At 34.1% G+C, this 25781-nt stretch overlaps 1 protein-coding gene across 2 annotated transcripts in view; it reads right to left on the bottom strand.

Annotated features, from left to right (window-relative positions):
• Wsck (tyrosine-protein kinase Wsck) overlaps positions 1 to 20778 on the bottom strand; it is a 34245-nt gene extending 13467 nt beyond the window's left edge. The window contains exons 1-7 of one of the 2 annotated variants that reach the window (XM_069837088.1): positions 20574 to 20778; positions 16490 to 16730; positions 13580 to 13719; positions 7631 to 7936; positions 4730 to 4953; positions 4461 to 4641; positions 36 to 211 (exon numbers count right to left, since the gene is read on the bottom strand). In XM_069837088.1, coding sequence (XP_069693189.1) covers positions 36 to 211; positions 4461 to 4641; positions 4730 to 4953; positions 7631 to 7936; positions 13580 to 13719; positions 16490 to 16725 — 1263 coding nt within the window. In that variant the 5' untranslated portion in view covers positions 16726 to 16730; positions 20574 to 20778. Of the gene's footprint in view, positions 1 to 35; positions 212 to 4460; positions 4642 to 4729; positions 4954 to 7630; positions 7937 to 13579; positions 13720 to 16489; positions 16731 to 20429; positions 20553 to 20573 lie in introns of those variants that run through there. The other variant, XM_069837087.1, reaches the window with a different exon arrangement.
• Between the last annotated feature and the right edge of the window lie 5003 nt (positions 20779 to 25781).

The following is a 25781-nucleotide window of genomic DNA, read 5'->3' on the forward strand; positions in this document are numbered from 1 at the left end:
AGATATAAATGTCACATATTCCAGTTAGAACTCACGACTTCTATCATTGGTCCTTGCAAAGAAAGCTCCTGATGATCTGGATTGCGTCTCCTCCTACCCAAGTGTCTGCGAAGCATGCAGTAAGCAACCACAGATAAAAGCAAAAGGGATCCAAATACAAAAATAGCTACAGACAGTCCGATCACTAATCCAGATACTCCCACAGTTGCCACTGGAAGTAAATAAAAAATAAACATTACTCCCAATGTTACATCAACAGAAAAATTATTTTCAACACTACAACAAATTGTATAGATCTTTACATAGGAAATTCTAAATGAAGAAACAATCTTTTCTTTCAATGCTGTATGTAATGACGTATATTAACGATTATGATGAGGTTGAAGCACCCATTAGGTCGAATTCTGTTTACTCCATATGGTAGGATCACATGAGTACGGAAGTGTAGGCAAGGTGGATGAAGATGAAAGTGGTAATGACGACATGAGTTGAGGGAAAATGCTGGAAAAAACTCTTAACCAAGATTATTTGATCCCAGGTCTTTTAGTTTCACAGTCAGGCATGCTGGCCACTACTCCAAAGCAATAGATGAAAGTATTTTAACCCAAAAAAAAAAAAAAAAAAAAAAAAAAGAAAAGAAAAGCTGGAGCACATAGAATATCATATGTGGAATGTATGCAAAACAATAGTGGAACAATGTTTAGCAACATCTTTGTGTGCACAATTGTCACGTGTCAGTTGATAAATGACATAGAAAGAATAAGCTTTTAGGATGTGGAGAAGAAATGTTCGGTTACCCAGAAGAGAAAATTCTGTAAAGTTTTAGCCTACGTATTTTTGTAATCAGCCATTTAACGACGTTAAATCAACTTTGATGTTATGTAATATTGGTGAAATTAGTGTTAGCAAAATGGTATTTTGGCAAACTGAGACCGAGGCTTTTCTATGGATTACATGACATTTATTTGCATTACAACTGAGGGAACCCTCGGGGGGGGGGGGGGAGGACTTGGACAATTAGTCCAAGCAGAATTCGATCCCATGCCTTAGATCAAAAGACCAGCTACTCACTAGAGAGTCCTAGTAGTCATTTATGTGATATTACATCGTGTTCAGTTCTTGTTTGGTCAACTGTCTACAGACAGGTATGAACCTCACAAGTGATACCAACACGGCACCACTTATGAGGCAACTAGGCCAGGAGGTAATGGGGTAGGGTGGCCAGTTTCTTTCCCCCTTCATTGCATACATCACCAATTAGCTACATAGTACACTGATCAGAATTCAGATGCATACAAACAATTTGTTCTTCCTCTAACACATATTGTCAAGTGAGATATACTGCCTGATAATAGATGTACATATCAGCCAGAACCTCAATCAGAGTAATGTTCAGTTGAGATAACGAATTTGACATGAAGTAAATTAAGAATATAAAATATGTGACACTTTCAACCGCCATCACTGTGACAAGGCCACTTATTCCAAAAAGTAGAGTAGTCAAGAGTGCATATACAGTTTGTTTCCATGCTGAGATGAGAAAGCAATACCGATGAAGATGAGAATGAAGCAGACAATGACGTAAGTCATATAACTTACTGGTTTTGAGTAAATGTCTATTGTTGACATTTGTTTAGAGTTAGCAATAACTATTTTACAAATATCGACTCTCACAAGTATTAACATTGTAACTCACTCTCTTCCATTTTTCAGGAGAAGCAAATGAAGTTTTAAAATTATCATGTAAATCAGTGTATACAGATAGTAACAATAAGATTTTACATTCGATTGGGAAGGTTTAGAGCTACAATGATAGTACTGGAAGAAAAAGAAACATTTTAAGACTATATTAACTAGCATAACTCAAAACCATAAAAAATTGAGTTACAATGTTAGTATTTGGGAGGGTCGATATGTGCATGTTTGCTAGTTTAAAGTTTTTCCTAGCATAGAGAGCAAATAATTTGGAAACAGATTATGAAATTTTCGTAAAATTTTCATAGCTATATTTTTATTGCATATAATATTGGTGTATAATGTTAATTTGTGGGGTGGGATGTCAGTAAACTAAATATCATTCACACAATATCGAACACACTTGCACATTAAGAGCTGTTTTAATTCACATACAATAATATTAAAGACACCTTCACGTGAAGAGCTGTTGTTAACGCACTATAAGCTAAACATACACTGATTAACAAAGCTGACGTCGTGTGTACCATGACTTTGAGTGAGGAGATAACAGACCAAGAATTCCGGGAGTTGGGTCAATCGGGGAGTTGGGGCAATTGGCAACAGTTGCTCCTTGCGTGTGTGGGGCTCTCCAATACCTGACTGGGATTCTCTATATAAATGAACAATAATTAAAGTAATTAATAATTTCTTTGGAAGTGTCCTGAAACAAGTTTTACCTGCACTTTTAATATTTTTCTGACGTGAGGAAGAGGGGTACAGGTGGACAACAGTTAACATTGTATGGGCAATAAATCACCGGAAGTGGGGTGATTCTTGAATGGGTTGCCACAATGTTCAAATTTTTTCATATAACAATTTGAAGATTCTAAAAATTGCGAATTTGTTAGTAATTCATTTCCATCATTTAATTTCTTTGAAGAACTGCTTGCTTTCGGTCACCTGATACTCAGTAAAGATAAAAGCCAATTAAAAATTTGGACTGATCAGTTACCTATCATAAGAAGACAGTAATGACAGAATGCTCAGAGATAAACTAGAAAGGAGAAGTAAATAGAACATTTAAGTTCTATGCCCGTGTGCACCATTCTCGATTAAAATTTGACAATGGTTAAGTTGGCACTTAACCATCTTCAACACCAATTTGCGGAGTATCAATCTCGATCAAAGTTAAACAAGCGAGTTAATGACGGTCAAATTTGATCACGGCTGTGGGACCGATTATCTTGAATTGAACATGGTCAAGTCGAGAAAACCAAAATGGCAGCACGATTTGACGTACTTGATGGAATTGAAGATGAAATGATGTATCTTGAACACGCAAATCACTGCGGAAATAACAGAATTGGTGTTATTGTAGAAAGAGTAAGTTTGTAGATGAATAATAAAAATGTTTTTTTTTTTTTCCTCAAAATAGACTAATGTTTTATATATGTTTCTACTTTGGAAGATCGGGACTTTACTTGAGGACAAAATATTATTTAGGCCTAACTGTCCAAATTTTGTTAACATAATAATAAAGTAGTTATTCTATCCCGGTAATAATATAGTAAAACTAAATAACCATTTTGTAGAATGCAAGATTATCACTTATTAGCTATAGATTTGCCGTTTGAAACTATTAGGACCTACATGACATTTTGGACAATTAGGCTATTTACGCTTGAATTAAAAGAAATTGCACAGATATCTTCCTTTCCCTCTTATTCCAAAATTCCAACCTTATGAACACAAAATAAATGGATACATTTCAGAACAAGGATACTTTCCTTTCCCTCTTACTCCAAAATTCCAACCTTGTGCATACAAAATAAATTGGCACTAAAAACTTCCTTTTCGTATGCATGATAATGTGTATTCGACATACACAGACGAATTGCAGTTTTTTTTTTTTTTAATTATTGTTAGCGAGGTATCCGTATACTGAAATTTTCCCAAATAAATTATTGGCATTGAAATGTGTCTCTTCGTAAGCAAGATGATGAGCATTGGACAAACACATATAAATCTGGTCTTTTTAGTAGCCTATTTCAAGATAATTGTCAGTGAGGAATCCGTATACTGAAATTTTCCCAATTATTATCAATAATATGAAATAACCATTGTATAAATTACATTACAAATTATGTGGACTTATGTAAACACGTATAACTCATGTTGAATTGTGAGGTTAAATCCAACCAGGTAGCCTGCTTTTTCTTAGAGAACATCCGTCAGTACTTTTATTCTCCAATGTGGATGCAGAATTGCTGACGAGTTCTAAAAGAATTCCCACTTCGAACTGTGAGAAGTTCGGTGCTCTTTTCTTTTTTTTTTTCCATGATTATTGAAACTTGTTATTTGAAAACTACGAGGATGTTTGAAACAGTCCGACAAACAAAAACGAAGCGATTATTGACAGAGTGCGTTCGTTCGCTGTTTTATACGCGGTAACCTAGCGCTCAGATGATTATTCTCAAGCGAGCGTACCATCAGCTGACATTACTGAGTTGATCGAGGGAAAATGTTGGTGCACCGCACCTGTAACTTGATCATTGTCAAGAATTAACCATGTTTCCGTGATTGCTGATAAATGGGCTATATGATCGAGAATGGTGCACACGGGCACTAGTTGGTTATGGCCTGACAAAGCAGATTCATTCTAATTCAAATTCGGACTTCATGCTCATTGAATCATTGGAGTAGCACTCACTTTCAACACTAACAATAGTAGAGGTCCAGTGTAAAAAGTTTAAAGAAATTAATTTTCCACTTAGTAGCCTTACCTGAAATATTGTCCACAACACTCAAAATCACACTCAACTTAGCGTATGTTGCTTTGGTAACATTTCTCCAACTGCTCACTACTCCTACAGTAACATGAACTGTAGAATCCGGATGCAATGGAGGATTGTTGTACTTTCTGTAAGTGCGTCCATCGCCAACAACAAATACATCTTTGAGAGTCTAAAAAACAAAAAGTAGAAAAGAAAGGTCAACAAATCAAATTTAAAGGAATAATATCAGCATGTCCCTCTGTTTGAATGCAGCTTACCTCAGGTGGCAGTTCAGCAGCAATATAATACTGAAGTCCTTCTTTGTTTGCTTCTTCATATGATTTTAGCATATCCGGGCTGAATGCAACAAGACCTCCTCCATATATTACAACTATATGGTATGCTGAAATTGGACCATTTTCATTACTTGCTTCCTGCAGTTCAATAACCATCTGAGTTTTCTTTCGTTCTTTAATCCTAGGTAAAGCCGGCTCTTCTGGTTCTGGAACATTTATAGAAACAAAAATATGAAATACATAATTCTAACCTTAAAATACGCATATGTTTATGACTTAGCCTTAGTTCCACCGAATCAAGTCCATAAGTGTTTCCCAATTATTGTTCACTTCAGTGCATCTATTGATCATATTTTGTTAGCACATGTGGCAGTACAACTTGGCAAATTTAATTCATTTTATGAATAATAGTGAATGGAGAAATGGTGGCGTAATGTCATGGAAATCGCATAACCCAAAGTACATAATTTTTCTCTATCTTCAGCTTTAAAATTTCAAGTTGAGTCACTGGTGTGAAAAACCAATATTCTTAGTGATTCAGCTAATAGTGTGCTTTCTTAACATGTACAGGTAATGGGTGGGTTTAAGGAAAAAAACAGATTCAGAAACAAGCACTGTGAGAAAAATAAATATTTGGTGTTGAATTTGAATGAATAAATTATTAAATCAGCATATGAATATCTTCTTGTAAATTAACTGCTGGCTCAGGGACTAGATAGCTCAACTGTCTCCCCGATGTCGCACCTGAACATGTGTTCGAATTCCAACTGATCTGATTATTTGGTTGATTTTTTTTTTTTCAACAATTTTTACTGTAAGTCAAATTGTTCCCAACCAAATTCCCGAATCCATATTTCCGAACAAAAAATCCCGAAGGCCTCTTTTATGGAATGGACTTTTCCCGAATTGGTTATCCCGAACCAATATTCTCGAATCTAGTTTCCTGAATGGACATTTTCCAGAATCAGTTAATATCCTGAATCTACTTTGTATTATTTATTAAGACATGGGTACTGGTATGTAGGCCTAAGCTTCTATAGCAGTATACTATACAGTCTTCTCAAATACATCAATTCAATACAGGAGATTTAGGCCACCATGGTGGTCTAGTGACTACAGTGCTGGACTTACAATCTTGTGGACCTTAGTTCGATTCCTGGCATAACTCCAATATATAACTTGTGTCGGGCAAGCCCGTGTTCCAAAGAACACATGGAGGGTTTTCTCCAGGAGCTCTGGTCCCCTGTAGCATCCCAACTAATCTCCATCACCATCTCTTTGCTGGTGTAGCAAAGACCAGCCTCCTACAATGCATTCTTGGCAACGACTCTGTCAATAAATTAGTCTACACAACTGGCTTCATATGAGTGAAGGATGAACAGTCAAGTACCCACCATTGATATAAAAAAGCAGGAGATTTTGTAAGGTTGGAAGAATAGCTTAAATTTCACCATCAAATTAGTAGTACAATGAAACCTGTTCAAGAAGGAAGTGACATGGTCCTAATTTTTTTTTTCCATTGTGGGCAGGTTTCCGTATTATTCAAGTGTGAAGTTCAAATTGAATATTTTATCATTTGTATAAATGAAAAACAAAATGGCATGCCACAAACTGCAAGAAGTACAAGATGTTCTGTTTGACACTGCTCACATTAAATCAGCTTTCTGTCGCTTATTTCGTTGGTGAATCATCTTGATGAAAATCTCACTTTCTGTATAAATGTTAAAACTCACTCACTAAACACTATTACCTAATCACACTAAATTTAATATGTAATATTATAGACAAAAATGTAAGAATGAACAGAGAAAGAGAGAGAGAGTGAGAGAAAGTGTATATATGTGTAAGACCTAGGCCCAATTGTATAAAACTCCCTGACTAAAGATCAACTTTGATCGAAGATCGAAAAGTGAACCGAGTTCAGACACTTCTTCAATTGTATAAAACTTTTCTGCGATCATATTACCTTGGTTCAAATGCAATCTAAGTTCACGTGAAAAGGATATGGCAACATCGCATACGTGATGCGCGGACCATGTTATACAGGTTTGTTCAGTGTTGCCAATCTAGCGACTTTAACTCTTTTTCAACAACAATTTCTTTTAACTTTTATACTGCTTAAATAGGGATTTAGTGACCTTTTTAGCACCCCATAGTGACAAAATTTAATCTTTCTTTGTTGATAATGAGAAATCTAGCGACTTTACAACTACTTTTTGGCGACTTTCCGTATTACACTCTGTTGGAGACACTGGTTTGTTTGTGCAATGTAAATAATGGCGGACAATAAGAAGAAGGTTGACTGTTCTCCAAGTTGTTATCATGTTATGGTGTTTGATACAGCTAAACATAATAAAGCTTTATAAAACGACAATTTTCGTTTAGTAATACAGTTAATTGAACATTTATGAATGTACCTATCATATCCATTAATAATTAACGGTTGTTATAAACGTAATATAATTATAGGTTATGTTATTTGATACTGCTGAACATGATAGAGCCTTATAAAATATAAGAATGTTTGTGTATTAAGGCAAGAAATTGAAAGAAATATATATAAATGTACCTAACATATCTATTAATATTAATAATAATGGATATTTTATTTGCACAATCTGTCACTCGTATATTTCAAACAGAAAAGAAATAACTGAACTTGGATCATCTAACTTAATCGGAGAAATTTCTTCAGTCAAAGTTGACTTTAGTTTGAGACAAATTAATCTCAGATTAGACTTTATACAACACAAAATTCCAAGTTCAGCTGAAACAGGGATCAATTTAACCTCTGATCTAAGATTAAATGGTTTATACAATCGGGCCTTAGTATATGAAAATTAAATTGTAGTTTAAATTGTATGAGGATTAATTTTCTTTTACCTCCTATCTCTGTCCATATTGTATCTGATATGTTCACTCCAATTCCATGGTCAGATTTCGTAGCCACTGATATATTGTACTCTGTTCCAGGATGAAGGAATGGCAATTCAGTTTTTAAAGTAGCATTGGGATATGTCCACGAACGCATAGACTCCAAATGGTAGGATTTGGAAGATGTAGATATAGCAGTGGCCACGACAATATAGTCGGTGAACACATCATTGAGAGCTATTGGTGGACTCCATACTGCCTGTACACTGGTGTTGGTTGCATTGAAGAGCTCCAATGACGCTGGTGGACCAGGAACTATGCAAATGAACAAAACATTATCATTAATGTTATTCAGCATCTTTCTTGTCAAACTCATTATATCAATAATGAAAATGTTTAATATAACTTATTAAATATGTGATTGCATAAAAAGAATAAAGATTCTGTGATGCGTCTCAAATTTCTTCAAAAGAAGACAATCTATTTGTCACAGTATTTAATATAAATAAACCAAATCTACATGTTCACTTTGCTTAAAATTTTTACACTAGTTTATGTTAAGAGATACTTAATCGCAAACAATGACTGACGTTGGAGCTACTTATAGTAAGGTGGATGCAGATTTTATTAGTCCACTTTCAACGACCATATCACGAAATATCAAGGATGGAGCAAACAAAATTCGTACTGAAGTTATTTCTAAATTAAAAGAATCAAGAGAAAAATCGTAATTTTCTTTTAAAATTAATAATTTTTCCATTTTGAATCTTGCGTACACTACTTCTAACACTTGAATATAAGTAATTGATTAACTAGCGGACTTACTCGTGTTAATTATGTAAGTTCGTGCGACTTACAGCTGTTTCGGTGCTTTATCACCATCCTCAGAGCACACATAAGATCGCAGCTTCATTCAGAAAGCAGAAATACAACATAGCATACAGAACAGAAAACACACTACACAGACATCTCAACACACAAAAAACACAAACAAATAAATACGACCACACAGGTGTATACAAACTCACATGTAATAATTGCGACAAGTTCTACATTGGACAGACAGGCAGATCATTACGAAAGCTCTACAAAGAACACATTAAAGCAATAACCAGAGGACACAATACATCTACATACGCCGATCACATAACCAATGCTAACCATACATACAATAACATAAATGCGGACATGGAAATCCTACACATATAACCCAAGAACCAAAAACTCAACACACTAGAACAATACGAAATATACAAACACACTAAAACACATCCCGATCAAATTCTCAACACACACACACACACGCACGCACGCACGCACGCGCGCACACACACACACACACACACTCTCTGTCTCTCTCTCTATTTGACTCCACCTTTCAACAATCAAACGCACCCACATAACAAGCAGAGAAGTTCGAGATGACGCAGAGATCTAGTAGGCTCTGAGGATGGTGATGAAGCACCGAAACAGCTGTAAGCCGCACAAACTTACATAATTAACACGAGTAAGTCCGCTAGTTAATCAATTACTAATAATTTTTGTTCAATCTTATCTATAATTTTCTCCTTGGTTTCTTTAATGTATTTATTTTTGTCCTGTAACATTACGAATAAAACTGTTACAAAATATTTTAACTGTTTTGTTCAACTAGATGATAGACACGAACATATTTTTTTATCTTTTTAGTGTTGCTTACACGTTATATTTATATTCTTATAGACAACATAGTTCGTTAATTTTTTTTATTTTACCGATTTATTAATTTATTATTATTATTATTTAAATACTTTATTGTAATTTTTATTGAATCTGATAGCTTGTATATCTTGTAGGTTCACTAAACAGCTAATAGAGCATCAACATTTTCATAGCACACACTCCAAACACATCAAGTGAGGACAGTTTTCAGTCTATGATACCCTTCAAATGACCGAGATGATTGGTTAACAGTGATGCTTCATTGAGAGTTTTACTTTCTGTGGGGTCAGAATATGCAGCAGCCAACCTGCTGGGTATGGTGCAGACCAACTGACCGCACATATATCATGACTTTTGGTCGGTTGTTTGGATTAGAATGCAGATCTCTACTCTACATTGAAGTCTTCCAAGAAGCAAATCGTATTTTGTTTATAAGGCATACTTATCTCTAACCAGTAAAAAATAAAGTATTCCACCACTTCCAGATCTACACTTACAAGGAGAGGACACGCTCTGTATACCACCGAATTAAATAAGATTTTGTGACATGAAAGTACAAGACGTACTGTTTAAAGTCATACCTGGTATAGGTGGCCAATGACCCCTCGTTTTGGAAATATAGGCTATTGTTTGTGACATACTTCTGTTAGGTGCCTAATAGGGAAGCATTAGACTCTGTAACGGCGTAGCTCATATGGTTGGATGCTGAGTTGTCATCCAGGCAACCTGAGATCGAATCCTAATGTCTTCTTATTTTTTAAAGCTTGATATTATTATTATTATTATTATTATTATTATTATTATTATTATTATTATTATTATTAAATTCACTTTCAGTTGTCAGCTCCTATATTCAAAGCCATGTTGAAATATGCGTGGTATGCATCAAAATTAATAAACGAAGGAGAAGTATTTGTGAATGTGAATGTGAATGATATGTTTCGCAGTAGAAGTGCGGAAAAATGTGTGTGACTGTGGACAACCTTCTTTCATTTGCTGTGCATGGTGCAGGAAATATGTATGTTTTGTGTGTTGAAATATTTCATTGTTTATCCTTTACAATACAATGTTAGTTAATTAGTAATTTGTTTAAAACATGAAGTGTTCAATACATTGAGAAATATGGTATATGTAAATAGATAACTGTGATCACAATATTCATCATTATTAAAAGAAAAAAATATAGGACCAGTTAAGATTCGAACTTAGGTTGCCTGGATAACAACTCAGCATCCAACCAGATGGGCTACGCTGTTACACAGGCTAATGCTTCCCTATTGAGCACCTAACGGAAGTATGTCACAAACAATAGCCAATATATCCAAAACGAGAGGTCATTGGCCACCCATACCAGGTATGACTTTAAACAGTACACCTTGTACTTTCATCTCAAACAATCTTATTTCATTTGGTGATATACAGAGCGTGTCCTCTCCTTGTTAGTTGACAATGTTACACCACTGCTAGTCAGAAAGTTAAATGAACTCATGGTACAGTTAGTTGATTTGAAAGGTAAGGTCCATTACATTAAGCCAAAATCTTTATTCTCAATATGTTCTCACAGATCCGAACATAATAATATAAAATTATAAACTTAGTAACTCAAAGGCTTTAAGTTTATGTCTGCATAAAAGTAAACAATTCAACAAGTAAGAAGTCAGAAGTGATGTGGTAATGGGAAACCGAAGGTAAAGTTGAAAAACAGGACAAACTTATTATCAAATCACATAATTCACTAAAGCAATAGAATTAGTTTAGTTGGGACTTCAATAATTCAAGATACTTGATAGATATTATGGAATAAAATGAGCGGGTTTTCTAAATCAGGGTGTCTACCGAAAATATGAAACAAAAATAGTTACTTCTCATTTACCACAAATTAATAATTACTCATAACCACAATGAAAGAACATTATCACATTTTCGTCAACGGACTAGTTTCTTGAGTTCTATGATCTTCAATTCAATGGACTTCACTTCCTCAGCTTTTTCTTGCAGTAACATATTTTTGCAACTGCAGCTGTTTCAGTCTCATCTTAGCCATCTTTGCTATGATTAAATAAGGATTTAAAATGTGAAGCAGAAAAAATGCATAATTCGACATCTACGATCATTCGAGTTTTTTAATTTGTTACTTTTCGTTATGTTCATTACCAATTGCTTAAGTTAGTTATAAGCCTATTTTGTTCACTTTCGTTACCAGTAGATATACTGTAAATCTACTCCACATTGCCATCTACATGTCCCTTTATTCAATTACAGTAAAACTTCTTTTATACCTTTCTCACACACATTTTTCCCAATTATACGTCTTTTCTGAAGTCTCAACAAAATTCTTATACTTTATATGTTAATTTCATTTGGTTATACGTTTTTCGTCTATGCTTTTTTATACGTATACGAACGTATTTTAACCTCTAGAAGATACGAAACGCCATTTATATGTTCTAAATCAATTTCGTTCAAAATTAACCGTGAAACTATAATAACGCGAAAATACAGCATGTGTTCGTTGCTAAGATGAAGCCTACTTTAAAACTCATGGAAATTCCAAGCTGCCTACGCTTGTCTCCAATAATCTTCTGTCCTTTAATAACACTGTTACAGCTTTAGAAACAGTGCAATATTTTGTAACACACCATGATATAACTGAAAAAATTACGGAAGAGTTATCAGAATTTTGAAACATGGTTTATGCCTTCGGAACAAGCAGTACAAAATAACAGACTATTTTTTTTATTTATTTATTTTTTTTTTTTATGAAATGATCATGTGTTATCAAATGGAGATTACATAGGAAGACCAAGGTAAGTCAATGTTATAAATGATATAATATAATATAATATAATATTCTTTTATTAATTCAGTCTAATTGACATATTACAAATATAAAAGTCAATGACACTTACCCATGTGAGTGATCATTGTGTACTATACAAATATAAATTTTCTTTTTAAGTAGGTTATTTTACGACGCTGTATCAACAACTCAGGTTATTTAGCGTCTGAATGAAATGAAGGTGATAATGCCAGTGAAATGAGTCCAGGGTCCAGCATCGATAGTTACCCAGCATTTGCTCACATTGGGTTGAGGGAAAACCCCGGAAAAAACCTCAACCAGGTAACTTGCCCCAACTGGGAATCGAACCCGGACCACCTGATTTCGCGGCCAGATGTGCTAGCCGTTACTCCACAGGTGTGGACACAAATATAAAAACTAAAATTAAAATTAAAAATTAAGCTACAAATACAAAAATTAAAAATTAAGCAAACGTTTTCGCCCTTCAGGCATCACCAGACATTTTTACATACAATGTCTTGCACATTTTCTCTCATACTGTGGAACACAATGATCACTCACATGGGTAAGTGTCATTGACTTTTATATTTGTAATATGTCAATTAGACTGAATTAATAAAACAATATTATATTATATTATATCATATTATATTTACTATCTGAACATTTCAACATGCTTTCTAAGACAATGTTATAAAGTTTTGTGGATTGGAGTTTGACAAGTAATATATCATCTTCACCTTACTCAGATGCTAAATAACCACAGCAATTGATAAACCATCATAAAATAAACCAATAATAATAATAATAATAATAATAATAATAATAATAATAATAATAATAATCATGACGCACGATTTCTTGTTATAGATTTCATTAATTTCATAACAATTCATGTTCCTTTATTTTTCCACGAATGATATTACAGTTTATAGTATATCTTCTAGAACTATAATAATATACAGAGTGAGCAATAAGTATGTTTGGAAAATGCGTGAGCGCGCTCCTGGACAAAACACAAGAACAATTTTACTGAAAATGCTTAGTTTCTGGAAAAATGAACAATTCCAAGAGCGATGGATTGGACGCAGTGGCCCAGTGTAATATATTACCAGCAGGTAGGATTTTCTACAAATAGTCTTACATTCTTCAAGAATGTGTTATAAATTTGAGTACTGTATTACAGACTCAAAGACGGCTTAACTGTGAAGTTATAAATTTCTCTTATGAAAATTTTACTAAAGTGACGTAACTCTTCCTCTCCATATAGTCCTCAAAAGCTATTTTAATAACATTTCCGTTATACATTTTTCTTACTTATGCGCATTTTTTCCTTCAGACACCCATAAAAAAGTATAAACGTAGTTTCACATTTACCTGTCTATACACTTGTGAAACTATTGCACCTATGTACTCACAAACATATTCTCAGTCTCATTTTTGTTTCATATACTTACCAATTTGTCCAGTGTCCAGAACAGCATTAGGGCAGAATTTGGATTCATTTCCTTTACATGATTCTGGGCATTCTGCAATACTGTATCCACTGTAAGAACTTCCACAATAGCATGTCTGCACATCCTTTATAAAAGCGTACCTGTAATTAGAAAAATGGTGCAGTCGTCATTCCTGTCTGACAAAAATGGCGGGAAAAGAAATGTATCCACCCAATAATACCGATAATAATAATAATAATAATAATAATAATAATAATAACAACAACAACAACGAATATATGTCATTATCTAGTGTAATATGTAGCTAGTAGATGTATGCAACGGAGGAGGAAAGGAACTGGCCACCCTACACCGTATTTTAATTTATTTATAGATGATGTTGAAAATGCTTACCATTTTCTTGAATACACAAATTCACTCGCTTTAATTTATTTTCGAGAACTTTAATTAAGGTTTCTCTCGTCACAGAGTTTATGTAATTACTGATTGCTGTTTTCAATTCACCAATTGTTTTGGGATTGTCCCTACAGATCGATGATTTAGCAGCTTCTCAAAGAAAATAATTGGAAGGGGTTAGATCAGGGGATCACAGTCACCATAGTTCTTGAGAAATTATTCTCTCCCCAAAAATTGAATTTAATAGTCGCATTGATTGATGCGACATATGAGCCGTGGCATTGTCTTGTTGAAAAAATGCAGTGTTCAACTCAATTTCGTTTAATAGCTGCCCAATGAAAGGAAATAAAATATCTCAACACTAAACATTAGAATTAACTGTAGTGTTGAAAAAAATTGGCCCAATAATTCGTAAACAAAAGATCGTGCACCATACACCAATTTTCTCCATATGTAACAGAGATTCATAAATTGCACTGGGATTTTCAGAGGACCATATTCGGGTATTTTGTGTATTGACACGACCTGCTAGATGGAACCAGGTTTCATCAGTAAAAAATGTCCTATCTAACACATCAGTTCCATGGCGCATAATAAACCTCTGGAACCATTCAGAATAATGTAGCTTTTTCTCGTAGTCTGTAGGTTGTAATTTGTTGGGCCAATTCGCTTATTGATTTCGTGGGGCTTTTTAGTATTGTATCTGAAATATATACTGTTAAGATGGTTGGTCTACCACTCCTCGCAACATCATGCACTGACCCTGTCTCTCGAAATTTCTTTATTAAACCAAGCAGAGTATCAAGATGCGGCAGTCTTGAATTGGGAAAGTTCTCGGCGAACTTTTGTTGCACTCTTACTGTGTAATTGCCATATTCTGCAAAAATATTTTTCACTAAAAACACACGTTCCTCAATAGAAAACATTTTGATTCACTGAACAATCACCAACTGCAAGAATACGAGCACAACTACACACTCCAAATTTTAACAGGGCTAGCTGCTGCCTTCTGCCAATGTGGAAGGAAGGATGGAAGAAATACCAATCTTCTCGTGGGTGGTGAGCAGCATCAGGGCAGCAAAATGACTTCTGGATGGCACTGTATAATTATAACGAGATTTCATTTGTTCTTAACGCTATGACAATATCAAGGCTAGAAAGGAGATTCTTAAAAAGGTTTGAGGGAGGAAAAAATATTTCTTTCTAAAAAAAAAAAAAAATTATGATTGTGATTCAAATCTATAATAATAATAAATCTGTAGCCAAAATTTTTCTGGTAATTTTCGATTTTCCAAAAAGAATTGGTGTTAACATGTATAATTAACCATCCTGAAACAGAAAATCGCTTTTTTGAAATTTTTGTTTGTATGTCTGTCTGTCTGGATATTTGTTACCTTTTCACGCGATAATGGCTGAACCGATTTATATGAAAATTGGAATATAAATTAAGTTCGTTGTAACTTAGATTTTAGGCTATATGGCATTCAAAATACTTTATTTAAAAGGGGGGTTATAAGGGGGCCTGAATTAAATAAATCGAAATATCTCGCTTGTTATTGATTTTCATGAAAAATATTACATAACAAAAGTTTCTTTAAAAATATTTTCCGATATTCTACGTATACAAAATTTTGATAGGACTGATATTTAATGAGATAAATGAGTTTTAAAATTACAATAACAAAGCCATTTAAGGTGCTGTACTGAAATAAAAACAAATGACTTCGTTTATAAGGGGCCTTGGACAACAAAAATCGAAAGCTTTTAAAGATAGCCTAAGAGAATGTTTCTGTGTTTGTATGAAGTAATATCGGAAGCTAATTAATTGTTTAATTATTATTTCACCATTGGAAAGTGTACTTTCTCTAGATGGACATAATTCTACAATGTTATTACAGTAACTTCTGAAACATATTGCAAGTAATATGAAGTATACACATTAAAACTAAATGATATGTCAATCTTCATTAAACTATGGTTGCATGTAATAACAATTAAGAAACATGTTAAAGGAATTGTCATTGCACCAAATGATTGCTCTCTGGACCAAAATGACCGCATTTTAATTATTTAAATATAATTTAAATTAAGTAACATATTAAACGATTTATCCTTCTATCAAACACGAATGTTCCCTGGATCAAATGTCCTATTTTAATTATGTAATTACTTTATATTTATTTCTGACAGGTGCAGTGGAGCGCACGGGTACGGCTAGTAATAAATACTTAAAATATCTCCGTGATTATATTTTGAAATTTAGCAACCGTACTTATGAAGTAATATTAACTTTTACTTTTAATACAGTCAAATACAGGGTTTTCATTTAAGAGAGCTACTACTCTATTCACCATTTGCACAGTTCTACTAATGGCTTATTTTGGCATCCCATGTTGCCCTCGTCTTCGTCCATATTTTGTTTTATTTAATAAACATAAGAATAACAATCAAATTTACTTCAATAAAAACTGTATTCTCGTATAGCCTACTTCATCTTGTTATGCAGAAACTCACCTGAAATAATGTTGCAAACAAATCTCTTTACATTCTTCAGATGTCAGTGATCCACGTTCACTTGTGAAAACATAGGGAAGACTACTGTAATTGTAATGATCTTTGAAACAACCAAGACCGGCAGGCTCCACGCCATTTTCACGTCTTGTTCGCACTCTTCCAAAGGCTGGGTATAAAGCGGTCCAAGTCAAAAGTAGAATGCTTAAAATATGGAAGGATGACAGAAATGCCATCATGTAATCTGAAACAAACAACCAATCTCAATCAATCAAGAGGCATACAAAAACAAATGTAATAGTAGGCCTATTTAAATGCATATTACCAACAAAATAATTGCTTGATTCCAGGAACAAACATTAAAGACGAAGTTTATAAGGATAATCTCACACAAATTGCATATAAATCACTAGTTCGTCCAGTAATGGAATATGGTGCTGCATGTTGGGATCCTTACAGATTAGAACATATTAAGACACTGGAAAAGATTCAAAAACGGGCTCTCAAGTGTTGTCGTAATAATACACCATTAAAATGGGACACACTCACAGACCGGAGAACGCGAATTCGATTATGCGCAATGTTCAAAACATACAGAGGTGAGCCTGCCTGGAGAGAAATAAAAAGGAACGACCACTCATATAAATTGAGGGAAAGAAGACAAGAGGATGGACACTGGAAAGTTTTCTTTTCTCAATCGTACTATCAGGGACTGGAATGCTTTACCTGCACACTTACTAAAGGCTTTACCAATAACCAAAAATGTATTTAAAAATAGGCTTAAGGACTTAATAGACGGTAGTATATTATACACACTACTTAAAGGGTGTAATTGATATCTTGTTATTTGAAGTGTTCTATCAGTGAGGAAGTGTGTTGTGTCAATGAAGTCTATTGTGTAAGTGTTGGTGTCAGTGAAGTGGCTGTGCAAAGTATTTGAACAGTGAAATGGTTAGAAGTGTTAGTAAAATCAGGTAGAATCAGTGCAGTGAGTGAGTTGACAGCGAAATAAGTGTAGTGCTGAAAGGTATTTGTGCAGGTATGAACCTGTCACACTCATGGGTCTTAGTTCGAACTTAGGGTTAAGATACAAATTAGATTTACTTTAAATGTTATTTTAAGTGACCATGCTTTATTTAATTTAGGATGCTCCTTGTTATTATTATTATTATTATTATTATTATTATTATTATTATTAATTGTTTTTTATTAGTTGTGTTTATTATTGTCATTATTGAGTGTAATTAGTTACCACTGCCACCGGGTATACACCCATTTGCAGTGTGAATAAATACATACATACATACAATACAGGAGCTAAAAGAAAATACCAGTCAAGAAATTGCTTTAATCACATATGGTGAATTTATGCATATTAATGGGAATTTTATATGCTGATGTCATGAATGTGTCACTTCTGAGGGCTATCATTTTCAACAATTCTTGTAACACAGGTTAGTGCTCTTTATTATGCTTTCAGTAAAACAGACTGACTGCTACTACAGTAAGATTAGATGGGGATGCTCGAGTTTTGTCCAGAGCCAGCCTGGCTATGGCCAACTTTGGACTAAAACTCGAGCATCCCCAACTATCCTCACTGTATTAGCAGCGATATTGGCTTCCTTTTCCCACTTACAACGTGAGGTATAGCTCTGGCACAGAATGAAGTCTGATGACCCCAAATGCTACTGACTACTCTGTAGCTTTATTATTTATGGAGATAGAACACTGTCTCATATTTACTCAGACTGGCTCTTTTATCCCATTTTAAGGATAAAAAGGAAATAGTTCTGACTTTATTTTAGTTAAGATGTTTTGTAAGAGCAAAATTATTCAGAAATCATATTCAGCATGAGTTCTATAAAACCATTTTCCCCCCGTTTACCGTAATTTTTAATAATTCTTCTTAGTGTAAGGAAAAAAGATTATGTTTTGTTTCACTTTTATCTATCCTGACTAAACAAACAGGCCTACAAACAACTGTCTGAGATATATTGCAGAATAGTAGATAAGCATGTGGATGGATGGCATGAAGGATTGCTTTTACCATTTTATCACATTAGATAGCCTATTGTGGAAATGTTAATTATGGTTATTTTTGTTCCATCACTATTGTTTTCAGTCTATTATCTAATTCAGCATTTATTTACTGAATTTTTCATCAATAAAGTTTAGTGACATCACGGATAATTGTAAGGTTTTTGTAATGGCTGTTGCAGAGTTGTTCAGAAGAGTCTTGGAAACACTATCGGATAAGACCAAAATAGGCCTAATTAGTCATAATGATGGCACCAAGAAGATGATGATGATGATGATGATGATGATGATGATGATGATGATGGCAATGAGGCCAGAAAGAATTTCCCTAATTCTATTTTATGAGAAATGCGTAAAGTTTTTCACATACATTTGTTTATCAACGAAAACTAAGAAATGTTCACTAAATATATTTCCATTCTTAATCAAATGTTTCAATAATTACAGTATTAGGCTATAATAAGCAAGGTAAATGTATTTTAAAAGTAACTGGTTCTCCAAGGCCTTCTGAATATCACTGCAGCAGACGTATTATCTGGAGATTACGTGAAGAGCCGTATAGGCCAAAAGGATACGAAACTTAGGGAAACAGTAGCTGAAACAACGTTCAACTTATATCAGTGCATCTTCATCTCTTTAATCTAAAATGAAGGCAATGTAATGATATAGGTAAAAATATTATGTAGCCTAGTCCTAGTCACTTTTTGCTTTTATCACGATTATTACTAATAACATAAAAACTCAATATCTGTTGCTGCTACCAGTTCCTTTACAATCACTGGTAATGTGCATTCGACACTACGTAAAATAACACAGAAGAAGCAGATATTAAGTTCATATCAAGACCAGAAAAAATGTTACAGATATGTTATATTTTTGATATGACGATTAATTAAATAAATAGCTAATGTAGGCCTAGTTCAAATATGTCATTTGTATACTGTAAATACTATCAAACAAATATTGCTCCTCATTTTTAAAAACTTACGATTTATTTTACTCCCTCGTAAAATAAGGAAAAGCATGATTACTAAATTGATGCATAATGATTTAGTTTTTAGACTCCGGTCACATCCGATTTTACTCTACAACAAAGTAAAGAGTGACACGTAGAAAAACATCCGACTTTTCTATAGCACGCGACACTTAAACTTTCAACTTGCATTGCATTTTTCTAAGATCTACTGTGCGGGAATCTGACAGGTTAAGTTAGGCATTTCGTATGCCTTACATGTATAAATCTGTAATAAGTTTGGTTAGATTAGTTCAGGCTTTTATTATGCCTTGCATATAGGAACCTGTGACAGTTTAGATTAGGTTAGGTTATGTAGTTTAGGCTTTTGATATGCTGTGCATGTATTAAGCGACGATAAATGTGCGTTTCGCATTCATTTTGAAGTGTTCTACCTCTTCATTTCACGTGTTAAATAATGACTTTTAGGTTATCTACACCAATAATTCTTTTAAATTTTTAGCTATTTTTAATATATGTTTTCAAGTCAACTGGCGTTCTATATGAATTTTTCACATTCCAAACTGCCTTCACCCTGAAGAATAGACCATTTTTCCACTTTTTTTTTTTGGTAAAAAGGAACCTCCAGTGGCGCGTGCTATAGAAAATCCGGGACCAAACATTCTACTAGCACTAAATAATACCAAATCATAACATTAAAAAAATTGTAACGCAAGTTTAGTGTGATATAGGCCCCTACGTATATGCCTTCGTATTTAATATCTTAAGAATTAAAACTACAATTATAAGTCGTATATTCAATTTCGGTACTTCACAACAGTAGCACTACCAAATGTAGACCTAAATGTTAAACCAAGCTTTTTTTTTTTTTACAGGTTATAGCATCTCTCATCCTCAATATTACTGTATTCGTGACAACTTTACAATACAAACCTCTTAAGCATATGGATGTTACTGTGCGTTAACAGAGAATAAGTAATCAATGTTTAATTGCTGTCTTTCTATTCTTTAAGAATTGTAAAATATACCACACAACGGATTCTTAGATCATGACTCATGGACATGATGAATACATACCTGAGACACGCCTTTAAAAACTCAAATCTTAATAACACTCAGAGATCATGAAACAAAACTAATAAATAATCTTATGTCGTGAAACCTCCGCGAGTGTAATATATTTGGTACAACAGTACACAACAAATGTTATATTTTCTTGGTTCCGCATACCAATCAAACTTTGTAAACAAATACCGCAACCGCCATTTGTACAAGCATCAAACCTCATTTCCGCTTCTTGTATCAGATTGGCCAACTATAATAATTAATTCCCCGTTGTGCGTTTTTTGTAATTTTAGTTTTATGAGCAAAATGTACAAAATAGTCTGACACTAATATTTATAAATAAAAATACGAAATTCAATTAGGCCTATATCCCTTTATTATTTATGCAGTAAATTAAAATATACTCTAAACAGTCCTGCCATGGTAATTTTTCTCTTAGCCATACGCCCCGCCGCTTGTTTTCTCCCATGAAATATATTTTACTCTCCTCTATCTCTCCAACTATCATTTAATGATTTTGTTAATATTAAAGAAGAAGTAAAGAAATTGTTTTACTTTACATTTTAATTGTACAACAAGCTTGATTTAAAGAATACACCATGTAGCCCCACCATAGATGCATACTTGTCTCAATGAATCTTTGAGTGTGTATTTGCAGCACTTCTTGTTTTTCAACCACTATTTTATATAATTCTGGATTTCAGTGCTGCAGAGGTGGACAATTTTTGTTTATGAACATCAAACAAAATACATTAAGTAGGTACAGCAAGAGATGATCTAAAATCTGTACAGATCTCCGAGTACAAAATTAGGCACTCTGTACAGACAATTTTTTTTTCTTTTCCCCATACGATGTATGGCCCCGTATGGCCTCCATGACAGCACTAGCTCTAAATCATTATAATCACAAAAAACATTTCTGCGATTTATGTCATTGTTGCCAATACTTAGGAGTACAGTTTTGTCATAATATGTGATCCAACGAGCACTCTTCTGTGCTCGTTGATGTAATCAGCAACGATTACTTCTATTGGTGATCAGGGGTCTCTGTACTGTTTGCAGATGATGTTGCTATAATAATTTCTCAACATGAACATGCTTTCATCCTTGGTCAACAAATTCAAACTGCCTTTAATGTAATATAAAAATGGTGACAACAGTGGAAACTAGCCTTTAATCCTTTAAACTCTTTAAAGTGTCAAGTCAAAATGTTTGCATTACGAAAATTTTCCGAGGATCCACAGCTTTCGTTAAACAATACTGTTATATACCTTACCTCTCTCATAATCAGTAAAATATCTAGGTATACACTTAGATACTAAAGTGAAACACCATATTGAACAAACATTAAAGAAAGCCAAACAACATTCTGGTCAAGTACGATCCTTCATTAACAGAAGATAACTGTACAGACAGGCAGAAATTCTACTGCTCAAGACATTAATCAGACCTATGATCACATATGAAGGGTACAAAGAAAAAATGATCAAAGTTACAATTCTCATAAGAGTGATACCATCTAACTCAGTATAGGCCTATTACTACAAAATTTATGTGTTTTTGTTATAAAAACTGGTAAAGGAGAATTGGCAACACAGATACAGTCATCCTTTCTTACTTTTTCATTAAAAATTAATCATAGTGCTTCCATTCTTGGTGTGCGCATGATATCATACTTTCATACCCAATAACTGATAACGCAGGGCATATGTGTTATAATATGTGACTGGTGTCTGTATGAACAATATTTTAACAAGTAAATTACCTTGCCATCATTAGCCAACCCTGTTCGTAACAGTAGGTCTATGCCTCATTTGGTCATTATTCCTCGTACTGGATCCTCTTGTTGACTCTTGTTAATATTGGAAGGAGAATGTTTCTATAAAAAAAAAATACAAGGAAAAAGCTATGTGTTAAATGGCTAGATCTATACATAGCTAGATGTGGTAAAGATATACATTAATAAGTTGATTGATCCTGTTTTAGCCAAAGAAGGATGCATGCACTAAGTGACATTTAAAATGTTGATTTCTTTCCATTCGAAACAAATTTAAAGTATTTAAATATGTGCAGCCAATATTAATAGGTGCTCACAACGAACTTTCCAAGCATATGGAGTGAAGTGCAGTATTCTGCTTTAGGTAGCCTACATCAATTCAAGGAAGCTGATAGTGAAGAAAAGAGTCCGGGCGAGAAAATCTGTGCTGCCAGAGTGATAAACATTTCTCGTACTGTACTGTATGAAACAACTGAAGTTTAATGCACGTGAAATCCAAATCTCGCAGCTAAATTTCAACAGAACTATTATGAAGCACGTTGTAGCTTTGCTTGTCTTAAAGATAGCATAATAACAGCTGGGGGGGGGGGGACTGCTTCTGAAATGTGTAACAAGCTTTGCACATATTCAAATATCGAATGGACACGAAGGAAACACATATTGAAATTCGTTAATGTGGAGTACATTCTATTAAGTTCTTTTATGTTCGGAATAAGTATGATAAGACTTTCTTGTGTTAATCAAGATGTATTCTTTTATGTACCGGTATTGACATTACATTATTGTAGGATATCTATGCCCATGTCTACAAAAACAAACTTTGAATTGTGTTGGATCATTCTCTAACCGTCTGTACGATATTCAATTTTCTATTTCTCTAGCCTACTAGAAATACTTATACTTTATTCTTTGCTTATGTAATTTTTAGTTTATGTAAGGGTAGATTTTAGGATTAAATAAACACTACCATAGGCAGATGAGTAGGTTAACATCCTATCCAATAATTAGCCTATATAATGGAGCGAGATGGATCGTGTCGAATGACGTAATGAAGGCAGGGGAAATGGGATGAGAAATAATAATTAAAACGTACGCAATCACACGCCCTTGCAAGTGGATTTGAGGCTTAGAGGAAGTATCTAAGCCTATTGACCACTTGTCTCAGTCCGCTTTTCACCCTTCCATTGAAGAAACTTTTTAGAGTTTTGTAGGGGAAATGCCGAAAACTGAAGTAACCTAATAGCTACCACAAGGCAGAAAGAACCGTGTCGAAACCCCCAAGGCACATTAAACAGAGAATGGAGCGAGACAGACATTGTGGAAAACCGTGATGCACGAAGTTCATCTTACACTTCTGTTTCCATAGTACTAGTGACATCGGTGTAAATCTTTTAAGTCAAAACGTTATAATTTTTCTCTCCTTGTAGATTGAATATAGATATTTCACGGCAAAAATTATAATTAACAAGTGGACGTTCTTCATTTTACACTTTTAAAAATATTTATTCTTCAGTTTTCACAGTAATCTTGTGTCATTTTGTGGTGATTTTATATTTTGCGTAGCTACTTCGTAATTTGTTCTATAATTTTATTTAACAATGTTGTATTAAGTACTAGATTATTTAGCGTATGTGGAATTGATGATAGCGAGATGGTATTTGACGCGATTAGGTCGAGAATTTTTAATTACCTGACATTCGCCTTATAGTTGGGGAAAAATCTCGGAAAAATCAACCCAAACGGGAGTCGAAATCACATCCGTGCGCAATTTCGAAACAAATACAATTTTCTGCGCATGTTTTTTGAGAAGACATTTGCAGCGAAGTAGGTTATATGCCAGTAGAGCTGCGTTCCGACTACATCTAATAAACTGCAATGTTATGCAACAAATACGCAAATGTTTTAGAACTAATGCAGAAATACACGGAGAGCTTATGTTAAAACATAATTTCATGTGTCTGCAAAATACGTATAACTGACTAGATTTAGAATGTAGAGTTCCTTTATTCTAGCATGTTAATAAATTGGGAAAATACAAACTACCACGTGTTTTTAATTTATTCTTGTATGCAGTCTGCAAACAGTGCTGTAAGGGTCGACTAGTGCGCAGCTGCTGAATTACGAAATATTCGTAGTGAGTTTATTGCAACTTTTACGTACTATCTATAATTTTTAAAGAGATTAAGTCTAAATTTTATCGAATGAACAATGTTTTCTGTACATTTCGCGTAACGATAAAACTAAATAATTGACAATTTTGAAGGATATAATAGTTTTGGATCATGCAACATTCTTTGTTCCACCCGCTCGCCACGATGAGGCACAGGATACAGAGCATAAACAATAAGCTGTTAAACCTAAGCAGGTGGCACACCCGTATAAATAAACTATACCTTGACCAAAACTACTTCCGACTTGACAGCTTACAGAGAAGGGGGAGCAGTGTTGTCATGTTGCCCATCTTTCGTGTAAGCGAGCGCGCTGCCTATAGAGTGCAGTAATGAACGGCTGACATGAACACATACATTTCTAACCAATTTGTTGAACACTAGGCATTAAAATTGGTGTACATTATTATTTTTATTGGTTTATTATTATTATTATTGTTATTATTATTATTATTATTATTAGTAGTAGTAGTAGTGGTATTCTTCAATGTAATACCGTTAGAAAAGCGTCGAAAGGATTGTAAACTGTAAAAACAGGTTTAAATTTAATACAAAGCCTTTACTTTTATGAGTGTCGGTATTCTTCAATGCAATGTTGTTAGAAAGACGTTGAAAAACTAGTAAACTAAAAAATATTTATGATTAAAATCTCCACGGCCTTTTTCTTTTCCAATATCGATAACAGTGCTCTTATTAATTTTAACACAAGCAGCAGTTCTAATTACGACTTGCGCCAAAGGTAAAAGAGGCTTGACTCTTTAACGCGGGACCTTGTACAATATTCTTTGTTCTCCGCCTGCCTTTCCTTCCTTCCGACATTGCACAAGTCTCCTGTTTAGAAACTCTCGCAGAAACTAGAAAACGCACACTAGCCACACACTCCACCAATGACAACGAAGATAATACGTGTAATATAATTTAAACACAATAATTATCGATACACTAAAACAATAATACAACTAAATAATATTTTTAATTCACACAAAGCACGCGTTAACCAGCCAACTCAGTCATTCCGGGCACTGCATTCACCGCTAGGCCGTGGTATTCACGTGCAGCTTGTAAACATAGACACGGCAACACCGTCCCGTTACCATGGTTACACGTCTCTCGTGATTGGGTGTAACATGCTAAAGGCGCCATTTGTCAGGTCGGAAGTTGTTTTGGACAGACCATAGTCAATAATATTTCTTTCCAATTACAATGGTTAGCCTAGAAAAATAGTTTCGAAAGCACTGCATTTTTAAGAGTGAATAACAGAAGATGATTGAGAAA

The sequence above is a fragment of the Periplaneta americana genome, chromosome 10, assembly GCF_040183065.1.
Source record: "Periplaneta americana isolate PAMFEO1 chromosome 10, P.americana_PAMFEO1_priV1, whole genome shotgun sequence".
In the NCBI taxonomy this organism is placed as follows: Eukaryota; Metazoa; Arthropoda; class Insecta; order Blattodea; family Blattidae; genus Periplaneta; species Periplaneta americana.